We start from the raw sequence: 14,749 nt of genomic DNA, 5'->3' as shown, positions 1-14,749 counted from the left end.
GACTTTTTTGGTAACATTGTGAAGTAACAGTCGTGAATTTTCACCACTTGCAGACAGTTTATTTAAATGCAGGTTCATGAACATTTCCAGCTCTGCACATCTGTCATCTCACGGTTCTCCTAAGGTTCTGTGGAAGCTGTTATAGGGGAATGGTCCACACCAGCAGAGCTTTCTTTTGAAAAGCAGACTTTGTCAGTAAGCAGACTTTATATATCTTTTATTTATAGAAAAAGCCACGTCTTCAACCCACACATTTTTTTTTTTAACTGAAACATCTGAATCCTAGTAGATTTTAGAGAGGTCACTATTGCAGATGTTTTACATTCTCTATCCTGCAGCATGAGTGATTTCATTTGTAACGTCAATGCAGATCAAGTTTGAAAAACCATGATCTTCAAAACTAAGGTGCCATTATGATAGGCATGTGTCAAATTTAGATTCAGCTACGTTTCTGTGAAGTGTTGGTTGCTTTATTATTGTTCATCGAGTCATCCCAAGAGCAATTCTTGTGGTGTTTACAATTCTGTGTTGTTGACACCTGCCCAGCTGGTGGGTTTTCGTGGCTTGGTTGATGTTTAACCCTGCTGGGTCTTCTGTGAGCTCAGGCAAGCATGACCAAGGGTCTCTACTCTCTTTTATTCTCTCCCCGGGTAATGAGCTGTAATGGATAGTGCCTTGGGCGTGACAAGAATACCGAGGGCCCCATCAAAGCAGCGCCCTGCACATCCCGCTTAAAAGACTGCTCAGTGCACATGCAAGCATTCATTTACTGATTAATTCCTTCCTCTCTTTAGTTTAAGCTGGCCACAGGCTTTTCAGTTATTTATTAAGAACTGATATAAATCCGTACCACTATGAGAGCATCACTTTCTGCGCATATATGCAATGAACACATGATTTTACAGAATCTCATGAGTAACACAAAATTCTGAGTGAACTGTAGGAAGAGACGTCAGATAAACTTGTGCTCCGTTTCTCTCCTAGGTGTAAATTGCGCAAAAAACTCAGCTTCCCATTGGTTACTGTGAATCTTGGATCAACCAGTCCATCTTAAATCTGCCTTATGTCCTCATCAGAAACCATCTGCCTGCTTTTGTGTGGGTCGCCTACCAAAACAACTTTGATTCCTCATCATTCCTCTTGCTCTCTTGGTCATATTAGCCGTTCCAGAGCAATTTGCATGATTTGGCAGGACGTGTTATCCTGCTGAGGTGGAGTGCTGTTGTCATGGCGGGATGCAGTGCTCGGTCTGCAGAAATATTTAGGTGCATTACAGATGTCAGCCCAAGGATTCCCAGCAGAGCACAGGGGTTTTCAACAAGCTTATTCATGCTATTCACTTTACCTGTCAGTGTTTTTAATGGCTACCTTGATTTAAACTTGGTGTGACGCACAGGGCTCTATCAGTGTAAAAAAGAAAAAGTCCAGCCTTTTTAAAAAGCTCTGAATAGACATAATAGTTGTTCAAAAAACAAAACAAAGGGTCTGAAAGATAAAAGAATCACTACTTGTCAGACGGTGTTATATTAGCATGATCGTTGAGTCATTCAAACCATGCTTTGTGCAGCGTTTTATCCATTCATACATCAGCCTCTTTGACAGGGTCAACATTTTTATGTGTTTTATCTTTTGTAATTTTCGTATCTAAGTGCTGTTTGAATTTTTTTTTTATAAATTTAGTGTTATAAAATGCGTTCAGAAACCTTGGTGTGCCCAAAGCACTTCAAACTTTGATTCTCCATTGATGAAGCTTGATGGGCTCCCAGCGTGCTTTGTTATTCACCAATCACTGAGCCTCCTTCAGACGCAGCTTCATCAAGGTCAGACTGTCGTTATGTATGGGTGTGTCTACATTAAACCCCTTGACAGAAAGGAAATGACGCCAGGGTTACAGTGCCTGACGTTGTGTTACCTTTTTTTTTTTTTTTTTTTTTTTTTTATTATTTTTTTATATATATATATATATATATATATATATATATATATATATATATATATATATATATATATATATATATATTACTCTTAACCAATATGTACATTTTATTCTTCTGCTGCTAATAGACATGCTTTATACTCAGTTGGTAATATTTGTCTCGTAGCTCAAACAGAATTAAACTCTGCAAAAGAGAGACAGCAAGAGAGGAGATTGGCATATGTGGTGTAAAAACAGCTCAGCTCTGATGGTGCAGTCTGACCTAGTTAGAAACAAAAAAAAATTAACTACCAAGTGTCCTAGCAGCCTGTTTGCACCTCTGCCTGCTCACAGCTCCATCTCTTGAGTGCAGATGGGCATTTCAGGTTCACAGAATGCTCACCTGTCACCGCCGTATTAGATAACCACAGTGAAGCAGCTTTTTTTTTTTTCTCTTTTACTTTAGTTGCTTACAATTACTTGCAAACTGCTAGACTGACTTGAGCAGTGCGGTGCACGCTGATGCAATGAAATGCACCATATTAACGTAATGAACTGTAAATATCGAAGTGCAAGGGAGACGCTGAGACTCCTTCATCAGAAACTGTTTTCAGAGTGCTCTTACTGTAAATCTGGATTGCGTCTGATTCAAGCTGTCAGCTTTCCGTTGTCCGCTCCCCACACTCGGACTGAAATCGTGTTTTTTGTATTGGAAAACAAAAAAGAAAAGCTGTATAGTTTTCGATTTCTTTGCCTTTGTTTGCAATTCCGTTGCACTGTGCTGCATTGCAAAGATATTTTTTTTATCCTCATACTCGGCGTTATTTACTAAGGCTAAGTGTTTATATCTGGTTTGGGGAAAGCAGATGATATATTAGCCACCCAGCACTTAATTTTGATTGAACTGTTTGCAATTTGAGCTATCAATCTGGTTCTCATCCTCACTCAGCTGCTACCTTTGAAAAAGATTTGTTCAAAGTGCATCTGTCTGCATCTTGGGGAAAAATAGCTCATTTGATCATTCAGATTCTAAATGGAGTCTTGAGGAAGAGGGTGGTGGCGGTTAAATGTTGGCGTTGGCGGCAGGAGCTTAAATCAGCATGTTAGAGGTGCAGCTAATTGGTCTGATAAAAAAGCATAGTGATTGGTTTGTGTGTGGGAAGAGAGAGGAGTGGTAGCTTTAGGCTTACCTAATTGGATTAAGCGAACCAGAAAGGAGTTGCCGTGTAGATTTTCAGCTGATAGGATAATAGAGCGAGGCGGTAAAATATACGAATGGACAGGAGCCCAGAGGCACCGCTAAGAGGAAGTTATAAACGCAGAAGCCTTCCTAATAAAGGCCTCATTAAGATCAGTTAAGAAAAAAGATTGATCTTCAAAAGCGCCCGTACTGTCATGGAATTACAATTACTCTGCCACAGTTATATAAAACGTTTTTACATAGTTTAAATCAGCAGGAATTTGATGAATAATTATCACCGATTAGCTTCTTTTTGGAGGAAGTGGGAATGCATAAAAATGTTTCTGCATAAGAGAATGCATGAAAACATGTTTTCTGTAGAGCTGTATGAATTGATCCAAAGATTTTAATAGCATCAATACCAAAGGTAGTATTGTTATTGAATTGATATTAATGTGATGAGGGATCAATATTGTTTCAGTCCTCTAGGTTCAGTATGTAGCCCACTGAATTGTGTTCAATTCTCTTTTGGAAATGAAAACGTATACCACAAATATGCACTATGAAAAATGTCTGAACCTTTTTGGGTTGACCGCCATGTTTGTTTTATTTATAGCCTACAGCACATTAAAACAACAGAAGTTGACCTTAAGTGCTTTAGAGACAGAGGCAGGTTTACGTTCCAGTTCACCAACAAAGTTTCAGAATACGCAAAAAGGTGTAAAAATCACAGTGATTTAGTGGTCAGTAAAATGGGGAACTTAATGATGATTCATCTCATGATTCGTGATCGCTCTCCCTTACATGCGCTGTCTTTACAGCTTAAAACCATCAGCATCGGTTTTAGTATCGGCAGTAATGGCCATGTATTTCGTTGGTATCGGAAGGATACCAAAATTTGCAGCACAGCACCAGTTAACTGCTATGCATGCAGTTTCATAATGCCCCCCCTCCTGCAGCATCGCTGGATTGGATTGCTCTCACTGTAAGAAAGAGCAATTAATCCACAAACAACAGCTGGCTACGCTAAATTATAATTTAATTTTAATTACAACTGTTTACATTTAAGTGTGGCGAAGAACCCGTTGTCATTGTTTTTGTTTATCTACGGTATTTTTTTTTTTTTTTTTACCAAGTGTATTTACCATGTATGCACTTATTCAGAAAAGTAGACAGAATCTCTGCCATAGGAAAGTCCCAACATTTGCAGATTTAAACTAACTTGGAGTTTCATTTGAATTGTTTTTATCTTGTAAGTTGAAAGATCTTGTTAGCTCGTGTTTTGAAAGCGGTCATGGGGTGCTGAGATACTGAGTGATTTTAAAGCCAACAGTGTGCCTCCAGTGCTTTTGTTTAGAAAGGGTGTGGAGCTGGAACTGTATCTTACTTCACACCCTATTGTGCAGTAATTTGCTTTATAAATGCACGTGTGTGTGTGTGTGTGTGTGTGTGTGTGTATGTCTCATGTGTCTGGGAGTATAAGGGGTAAGGGTGATGTCATATTTGATGACATCATTGTAGACGTGCGGGGAGTGCAGATTAGTGGCCGTTGCTCTTTCTGAACCAGCTCTCCACAGCTGCCCTTCCTTATCAGTACGCCCGCCCAGCCCTTTATTCCCTCGTGCCAGCTCTGCCAAAGTGTAAGCTCTAGAAATAGCAAACCCCCCCCACACACACCACCTCTCCTCTTGCAGTCTTACCATTCCAGGCTTAAATTGAGCATGGCAAAACCATCCTGCCCACTTTCCAACCTCACTACTACCAACCCTTTGGCTGGCCCCCATCAGTCAAGTCACTTTGCCAAAGCTGAGCTTCAGCCACATATGTACAGTGTTTATCTGTCTGAGTTCCAGTACTGAGTCCAGGTCTTCCAGCTGATCTGAGTTCACTGTAGGCACTCTGGAGCTGGTTGGCACCACACACATTTCTCACTCCTCTCAGTCCCAGCAACACCGGGTGGGGGGGGTCAACAGCAGTGGCTTAAAGAGAAAGGGGCACACCTCGCACAAGAGTTGACAGGACAAAGAGCACACATACAAACTCCCCCTGGAGCCACACAGGGGGTAGGGCAAAGCTAGGCTGAACTACACACACACATGCGATCCACACACACCCACGCATACAGGCACTCACACATCGCACACAGGCTCCTCCCTGTGCAAGGAGACAGAGACGGGAGGCGCAGTCAATCACTGACAGAGGAGAGAGAGGGGGGGTTAAGCGGGAGTTGCTGAGAGGGGGGAGGGACAGGCAGAAGAGGAGAGGGGGGAGAAATCTTCATCACTCCGAAATCCGAGTCAAGTGTCAGGGCGCCTTTAAATTCGTTCATGCGGAGTGAAAGAAATAAACAGAAAAGGAAGAGGGAGTGCGTCCCATTTCAGAGACAACACAGGAAGTAGGACATGCTCTGTGCAGGGTGAGGAGGGAGAGAGGGTGGGAGAAAGGCAGGAGGAGAGAGGGAGACCATTGTAGCGCTCATTCCCCACCCCTCGCCTTAAAGCAGCAGCGAGAGGAAAGCGAGATGTAGTCAGGGGAGAGAAGGAGGGAAGAAGAAAACCCACAAGTAAGGAAGAGGAGAGGCAGGCGACGGTCCGCATCGGGGGGGGGAGAAAAAAAATGGAGCTCTGAAATCGCCTTTACCCTCATCTATCTCTGCCTCTCTCTCTCTCTCCTCTTTTTTCTCCTCTCTTGTTCTGACTCAACCTCGGTTTCTCTCTCTCAATGCCTGCCTTCGATTGCTCTGTGAGATTCTAACAATGCCGGGTGAGTGTTATCCTGCTTTTCTTTCTTTCTCTTTCTCTCTCTCCTTTTATTTGAAACATGTCACTCGCCACCCTTTTTGCACGTCGGTTTACGAACTGTGAGATTATTTTGCTGGGTGTGAATGTGCGGCGGCGAATAAGGAAAAGTGGTGGACTCTGGTCTTTTAGATGGAGATGCTTCATTAAAGACTGTTTATGCTCTTCTGCCTCTCGGTGCTCCAGCTGTGCTGTTCTCTTACTTCTTTCCTTTCCTGTAGCGGTGATAATGCAAGAGAGGGTGCTTATGATCACACACATACACACAGACAGACAGGCACACACACATGCACCCTGCGCACTTTCAGGACTCAGTCATTATTATGTAATTGGATTTTAACTCCCAATTCAAAGTAGTGCATTTGTTATGCGTGAGATCATGTCGAACCCCAGACATGATCATGAGAAGATGTTCTTTTTTTGCTTTGTTTTTTTGTGGCAGTTGTTTGGGAGTGCTTTCCACATCCTAATTGTGGTACCATCACACAAAGCCGGCCTGTGTGACAGAGGGCAGCCAGCTAACGCGAATCAGATGACTGGGCCACGATGTGAGGTCAGCCTGCCAGTTTTGGCCGGCAGCTCTCAGTCCAAGTCCCATGCTGGAGGCAATTAGCAGTCGGAGAGGTGTGTGACAGGAAAGTCTGCGAATTCCACAGAGCAAAAGCTTCTTTTTTTCCCTGTGTTGTTGCAACATTGCAATGGCTGTGCAAGTGGTTGGCAATCACTTCATCTAAGGCTTGATAACATATCATAAAATGTGATTCAGGCACTACAAGTTATTGTGCTTGCTATCTCAGATTTGTTTACAGTTAGGATGATATGTTTGATTCTTCCATAAATGCGTAATCCAGTTGATGCACCAAACATAGCTTTGAATCAAAGTATGGTTTAATCCATACTTGCCGAGCAGGTCATTCTATAAGTGTATCATGACAACAGATAAAATCCTCAAGCCGCTTGTAATTGTTCCACACACCCAAACTTCCCTGCCACATTATACAAGAAGAGCTACGTTAAAGAGCTTCTGGTGGGGAGCAGGAAGCAGCTCAATATTTATTCTCCTCCGAGGAGATTGCTCCTTAGGAGAAAGCCACCCACCCGGTTTAGAAAACACGCAAATTGATGGCCGATGATTAGTTTGCTTGTTTACTGTGGTGTGCAGATACGCTTCAGCGTGAGAGCTCAGCTGGTGGCTCTTGTTGATTGTCGCCTGCTCTCGAGCGCTCCGGAACAAAGCCGAGCTTGACTTCTACATATTGTGCGGGACAGTCAATGTTTGTATGCAGTAACAGTAGGATCCTCCTTTTAAATGTTTTTTTCCCTCCTAGCCTGAGGTGCTGTATCTGCTTCCATACATGCGCAAATGTTTCTGCACATATGATTGCCCGTTCGCTTACTGCCTTCAGACGCAAGTTCGGAGTCGTATGAGGGATGGAAGTGTGAGGAAAATCAGATTTTATTTTTACAGCTTTAAATGTTTAATTAGAGCAAAAAGGAAGCGATTGACAAATATGACATGCTGACAATCAGGGGGAAAATACAACGGAGGGAAAATGGAGGAAGAAAATAGAATGACTGAAATGACAAAACATAGAAGGAGAGACACTGAGCAATTGTTTATGCCCCGGTATTTTGCACACTAGTTAATTCTGGGTGACTAAACCTCTTATGCAATGTTCATTCACCTGCCAGACTGTTGCTCTTAAAATTTTCTCCTGGACTGAATAAAAATAGGATCAAAATAATTCAAGGGGGAGTAACTGCTAACATCCAGATGCAGCAGTTGCTACCCCCTCAATTATGATACATGTATAAAATGTCTGTGATTGAAACGTCTTTCCAGTTTCAGTATCTTTCCATTTTTGCTTCCTGTCTCTTTATATAGTTTTCAAAGCGCTCTGTCACTGTGTAAGCACTCTATCATAATGCAGATTGTCTTTGTGATGTCCATTGATTCACTAAGAGCTGATGAAGTGGAGCAGAGCATTCGATCAGACACATGTATGGTGGGGGGGCGGGCAGGCATATAGCGCTACAACCTGGGGCTACTGCTCGAATGGGAGCGGGGTCAAGAGGTTTGGACCACCGCTGGTTTAGAAATGGGGGAGGGAAACGCATTTGGTCACCGACATGGGTAGGGGCAGGTGTTTGTTCAAACTGTCCATAAATGTAAATAGTAATCTTAGTGTTTCAGTGTGTAACATTACTTTCCACAAAGCCTCAAATCTCCAGATTTGAGTTCTTTTTATCTTTTTCTGAAATTTGAAAAATGAGTTTGGTTATTAAAGAGCATTTCAAAAATGTATATCAACAAAGCTGTTTGGGATTTTAGTATACACCGATCAGACATAACAAAGTGACTCTTGACAGGTGAAGTGAATAACACTGATCATCTTTTCATCATGGAAACTGTTACTGGGTGGGATATTTTAGGGAACCTGTAAACATTTTGCGCTCAGAGTTGATGTGTTAGAAGCAGGAAAAAAAGGGGCGAGCATAAGGATTTGAGCGAGTCTGACGAGGTCCAAATTGTGATGGCTACTGTAGATGACGGGGTCAGAACATCTCCACTGAAGCTTGTGTGGGGAAGGAACAGTGGTGAACCACTAACAGGGTCATGGGTGGCTTAGGCTCACTGATGCACGTGGGTAGCGAAGGCTTGTCTGTGCAGCCCGATACAAGAGACGAGCTACTGTAGCTCAGATTGCTGAAAAGGTTCATTCTGGTTCTTATAGAAAGGTGTCAGAATACAGAGTACAGTTTGTTGTGTATGAGGCTGCTTCATCGCACACCAGTCAGGGTGCCCATGCTGACCACGTTGAGACACGACTCCATCGTCCTTTTGTCCATTTTATTAGCTTCAGTTCAGTTGTGGAGCTTACACCCCATAGTTAACATACATTCTCTCTTCTCACATGTGAGTTTCTACTACTCACTCGCGCTCACTGATGACATCATGACCCAGTGTGAACTTTAACCTTTTGGCAATAGTGAAACTAGAATAATGCACAGAAAATGTCCAAAACACAATAAAATTAGAATAATCCTTACAGCACTGAACCACAAAGCAATTGAAGAAGGTGGCCTGGTCTGATGACATTTTCATGATTTCTTTTACATCACATGGGGATGACCAGGTGCAAGTGCATCACTTACCTGGGGAAACGCCTAGTATCCGGATTCAATATGGGAAGAAGGAAAACCCAAGGAGGAGCTCTGATGCTTTGGGCAATGTTCTGCTGGGAAAACTTGCCATCTGTATTGATGCTAGTTTGACACGTACCATTTACCGAAGCACTGCTGCAGACCAGGAATGAGTTTGAGGTGTTGACTTGGCCAAAGATCTATGGTGGCCCATCCTCGACTTACAGGACTTGTTGGATCTGTTGCTAACATCTTGGTGCCAGATACCACAGCACACCTTCAGGGGTCTAGTGGAGTCCATGTATCGATGGGTCAGCGCTGTTTTGGCAGCAAAAGGGGAACCAACACAGTATTAGACAGGTGGTCATAACAACTGTTATGAGTACAGCTTTCCTAAAGTGTCTAGAACTGGCATCTAAACAGCGTAACATGCTTAAAGTGCTTCATTTTAATCCATTTTTTTTATATATAAAGTACATAGCATTTAGCCTTGTTTTAGTCAAAGTGATTAATCTGAAAAGGATCTGGGGCATAAAAATAAGAGAGACGATGTGGCCTTGCAAAAAACCCCAACAAAACTGTCCCATTTCAGACGGCTTGTTCGTTCAGTGAGTTAAATGCGTTGTCACTCCTGGTGCACATCAGCAAATGGGAGGCTGGTGTATTGCTCCAGTCAGTGCTCACCGCTGTGAATGAAAGATGGCAGACTGGGGTGAATGAAAGGCGTTCGGCAACATTATTCTGCATCTCCTCGACTTTGCCTGGGAGGAGATGAAAGAGGAACATATGCTCGTGATGAGGCAATGTTGCGCGTTGTCAATAATTCAATCACTCATGCGCTCTCGTGCCCCGAAGGCCACAGTGCAAAGTCAATAGGAACAACGGGAGAGGAGAGCTCTCAAGCATCAGACCTACAGGTCTCTTTCTGTGCGTCTGCTTTCATGCTTTTTTTTTTTTTTTTAATCTATGTCTTTATGTATTTCTTCTACCCAAATAAACACACTGCCGCTGATGTTAATGCTGCGTCTCGGTTCTGTTTGTGCGTCTGTTTCTCAGCAGTAAGCTGCTTTGCAGAAATGAAATGGAAGGCAAGCTGTACACGGGGAAATGAATAAAGGAGCCAAGGCTGGGAATTGTAATACCACCTTGTACCTTTTCCTTTCTCTTCCTGTGCCTATGTCTGCAGGAGAGGGAGACACTGTCTTTGAATTACCTTCATGTCTCAACAGCGCTTTAGCCAAAACTGACAAAAACACATTGATTTTTGTTCCCCTCTGACTACATTTGGACATTGACATCACAGTGACGAGGGATTTACACGCACTCCCGAAACACACCGAGGGTATGTGGTGCGCTTATTAACTGTTGTTGACTCTAGAATAGGGAGTGGATGATGCAGATAAAACCTCCAGATAGGGTTTAGTGTTTAGATAAGACTAATATTCTGTGTATCATTTACTATCAACAAATTCAGCGAAAAGATCCAGTGCAGCAAGTCATTTATCTTGCTAGTGTATGTTGTGAAGCCAAAGGGAAATACAGTATGTGCATGACTTCACGCAGCCATTGGTGTTATTAGTCAGCAGTTATTAGTGTTATTATGCCCTGTGTCTGTACATACTAACAGTTTTAGTACTGTGTGTCTGAAAATACTGTCTGATATTTGGGTGGGGTGTGTGGTGGTGGTGGGAGGGACCTACAGTTTTATTCTTTCAGGAAATTACTTGAATTTAAGACTCGGGGGGAGGGCAAGACAATGCAATCTTTTATTTGACTAATTGATTTGTCAAGGTTCTTTATGACATGATGCAAAAATCTCCTAAATCCAGTTTATCTAAATCTAATATTGGTATTTAGTTGTCGTGATCTCCATTAGGCCTGCAGCACAGCTAATCTTTTTTCCTCCCACTTTTAAAAATACACAGACATATCAAAACAAGACATGCAAATCTGAGCATTTGAAGGCAAATAATCCAGTTTGCAATGTAATTTTATTTTTGTTGTAAGGTAAAGACCCTACAACAATACAGAGAAAACCCCAACTGTCAGAGGGCCCCCCTACTGTATGAGCAGGCACTTGGCGATATTGGGAAGGAAAAAAAAAATTTTAACAGGGGGGGAAAAACAGAACAAGGCTAAGGGAGGGGCAGCTGTCTGCTGTGAGGAAATGGGGGTAAGAGGAAGGAGAGAGGAAAAAAGACACACTGTCAAAGAGAGCCAGAGATTAATAATAACTAATGATTAAATGCAGAGTGTGTCTGAACACATAGAAAGTGAAAAGAGGTGGAGAAGAAAGACTCAGTGCATCATGGGAAGCCCAGAGCAACCTAGGACTATTGTAGAAGTAATGAATGTGTGAAAGGAAAGCTTTTAATTTATTTCTTACAAATAGACAGGGTGTCTACCTCTCTAATCCAAACTGGGAGCTGGTTCCACAGACGAGGGATCTGAAAGCTGAAGCTCTGCCTCCCATTCTACTTTTAAATACTCTAGAAACCACAAGTAAGCCTGCAGTCTCAGAGTGATGTGCTCTATTGGAGTGATGTAGCATTATGAAGTCTTTAAGAGCTTGCATGTGAGGAGAAGGGTTTTAAATTTGATTCTGGATTTGACTGGGAGCCAGTATAGAGAAGCCAATATGGGAGAAATATGCTGTCTTTCTAGTCCCATTTCAGTCCCACATATTAAAATATTGAAGTAAAACATCAATGACTCTTTCAACTAAGATTCCACCAGAAAGTATGAGCTACTTTATCTCTATAACATTGAATTACACTGTGTGTTCTGCACCTCTCCTTGGCCTCCTATCTTGTTAGTCCATCCATCTTTTTCTTTTCATCTGCCCTCATCTTTCCTGCTCCCTAACCTTCTAAGATGTCTCCAGATTTCTCCATCCACCTCTGTCTCTCCACCATTCAGACTTGTGGAAGCTTGCCTGGAATGTACTGTATCCACAGACTATTTTTACTCTTCTTCTTCTCCTTCTTCTCTCCCCCCCTCTGTATTTACCTCTGTGCATGCAGGTGTTCCTCCTCTAAGCAGGTCAGTGGTTAGTGGGGGAAGAAAAGCACCAAAGAGGCGAGGCTTCTCAGGGAATACCTGCAAAGCAGGCAGCTAGCCAACACAGCCCTGCCTTCACTTGTGATCTCATCCCTTTGCATTGTTGGTCGCTGCAGTCGGCTCCTGACCTTGCACATACCCGCCAACACGCTCGCTGGCACGAGTCTACGTGGATTTTTCCTTGCAAAACGGCATCGGACAGACAGATGCAAATACGCCTTCTCTGTACATCGTAATTCAATTATAAATATTCAGAATACTAAAAAACACCAAAAACCTGTGCAGTCAGATGACTCACCGAATACAGAGGATCATTGTTCAGAATGTTTTCCCCTCCAATGAATAATGAAGATTCATTAGAGTTTTCTGGATCCGTCCTTCTCGTGCTACTGTGATTACAAATGAGCTTCAGTGGGTACAACTTCCTTTTTCTTGTCCCACATTTTATTTATTTATATCTCCAAACAAACCAATAAGGTATGATATTATCGCGGCCTAGACCAGAGGAATGAGGAAATCCCCCCTGAGTGTTTAGTCTCCCAGCTTTGCCCCGGCTTTGTAAGTTAACCTTTACCCGGCCGCTCTCCAAAACACCAAGGCATGCAAGTGTGTTTACTCTAGATAAGAGCAAACAACTCCAAATCATTACATGAAGGGGGGGACAAGTACATTCAACCTAGGCCAGTTTCACCTTTCAAATGTTGCTTAAACTGTTTGAAAGCTGAGATATTGGTGCGGCTAGAATGGGCTTTCTGCTGTACAGTTCACAGCGAATTGAGCCATAAAGTAGGTGATTGCTACCAGCTCCTTTGTCGTCCTCGCTTGACTCTTGGAAAGATTGAGGTATAATATTCTCCAGTCATTCAGAATCATTCTAACTCATTTAAACTAGTGTATGCCAAAGTTTTCAAATTATTGTTTTGGCAGAAATGACAGACATTTCTGGGTTTTCTTGTTTTGTTTTGTAACTCGAGCATCAGTTTGAATTGAGGTGTTTTTTGACAGCCTGTCTCGGCAGCCATGTCTTCCGTCACCAGGTCACCAACTATGTGGAAAATGGGAGGGGGAGTGGAAGCAAAAAACAAGCGACACATCTGGCAGTGTGTCCATTTCCTAAACTTGGTTGGCCTCATTTTCTTCTTCTTGTCTCGCTCTGTGTTCTTTTTTTTTTTTTGTGTGGACCTTCTTCTCTCATTCTTTTTTTTTTCTTCTCTTTTTTCCTTGAGTCCTACTCGCTAGCCAAGGAACCAGGATTTTCCCACAGAACATGGTACTGAAGGCTGAGCCATTGTTTCCTGCTACAGGGAACGAGAGAGGGGGGTGGGTGGTGGTGGAGCTGGGGTGGGGGTTGACTTCCTGGCTGCCAGTACAAGGCCTATGTCAGTGTGAGAAAAAGCAGAGGAGACTGATCTGATGACTTTGAAAGTGTGTGTGTCCCAGAGAACGAGTACAGCTAGATTAACTTCTTTTTTTAAAAGTTGGAACTAAATGACTTGTTGGTTTAACTTGGTGGTTAAAGGCAGCACCCATATATGAATACACAATCCTGGATAAGTTACAGTGACCTCAAAGCATTATATCAAAGCCCCTTGAACTTTTCATGCTGTTACTTGTGCTTTATTTTATGCCAGTGTAATTTCAAAGTGCAGTGTGGGCAGGCCTGTCCTAAATAACAGCGCTGTCTTTTTAAATGGGATGTGGAGATGGGTGTGTGTTAGTAGCAGCAGACATCCTTAGGGAGCGGTGTGGTGTAACTCAGAGGGCAGAGTCTCCAGCCACGTTCCCAGAGACTCAAAAATAGTCAAGGAAAACGCAGGGACGGTTCACTAGCGAGGAATGCAATCCAACGTAGAGTTGTGCGTTTGGGGGAATCCGGCTCCAAGAGGTCCTGCTGGAGAATGTTTCACCTATTTAGTAAATCGTAAGTGTCACTTTTGTTTTAATGCTGTGTTCAGGGGAACGACTGTTGCTGTGGATAGCTACAGCACAGCTGCACTCTGTGGTTTCTGGAGACCTCTGTTGTTGCATCCGTCTCAAGGGTTCACTGTACAGTGTGGCTTCCGTTCAACTAGTTTTAGTACATAAATGACAAAGTGTTTTCCTTATGAAATGATTTGTAAAAGGAAAAAGAAGGAGGAAAAGTGCAATACATCTGAACAGTCGGACAGGAAGGTGGCTAGAGGAAAAAAACAAAGACAGGTTTAGACTTGGAGATGAAAACTATTCAATGCCAGAGGCAAATCTTGGCTTTAGATTGCAAATAAGATCTCTGTATTGACAGCACGCTCTGAAGTTTAGAGCCAATTATGTGTGAAAATAACTATCTAACTCTGATATGAATAAAAATGCAGCTATGAGGGGGGGGGGATGCTATATGCAGCGATCGTAAGCTACTTGTTGTTTTGCCATCTCAGTTTTGCCGTATTGTGTGGGAAGAAAAGTCTCTGCCCTTTTCTCCTCGTAAACTCCGGTGTTCGCCTGCTTCGTTGTCCAAAAGCCACAGGGGTGTTTGCATATTCAGGTCAAGAAGTGAAAAACACACTTCCTCATCTCCTCTGCTCATTTGCATGTTTTTTTTTTTGGTTTGTTTTTTTTAATCCATGTTCCCTGAGCACTTAGCAGTTATGCAAGAGTTCAAGAGAGAAGCTTTGT

The 14,749-nt window shown here is 42.6% G+C and overlaps 1 protein-coding gene across 9 annotated transcripts in view; it reads left to right on the top strand.

Annotated features, from left to right (window-relative positions):
* The window catches only part of LOC120714300 (disabled homolog 2-interacting protein-like), a 182,600-nt gene that overhangs the window by 117,480 nt on the left and 50,371 nt on the right, over positions 1 to 14,749 (top strand). The window contains exon 1 of one of the 9 annotated variants that reach the window (XM_040000452.1): positions 5,379 to 5,858. The exons of 7 other annotated variants lie outside the window; for them this stretch is intronic. Coding sequence is in view for 1 of the 2 variants with exons in the window: in XM_040000451.1 (XP_039856385.1) it covers positions 13,996 to 14,018 (23 nt within the window). In the remaining variant the exon portion in view is untranslated. Of the gene's footprint in view, positions 1 to 5,378; positions 5,859 to 13,484; positions 14,019 to 14,749 lie in introns of those variants that run through there. One more of the 9 variants, XM_040000451.1, reaches the window with a different exon arrangement.

Source organism: Simochromis diagramma, unplaced genomic scaffold, assembly GCF_900408965.1.
Source record: "Simochromis diagramma unplaced genomic scaffold, fSimDia1.1 OVJJ01000596.1, whole genome shotgun sequence".
Classification (NCBI taxonomy): Eukaryota; Metazoa; Chordata; class Actinopteri; order Cichliformes; family Cichlidae; genus Simochromis; species Simochromis diagramma.
This window is presented reverse-complemented; position numbering and strand designations above follow the sequence as displayed.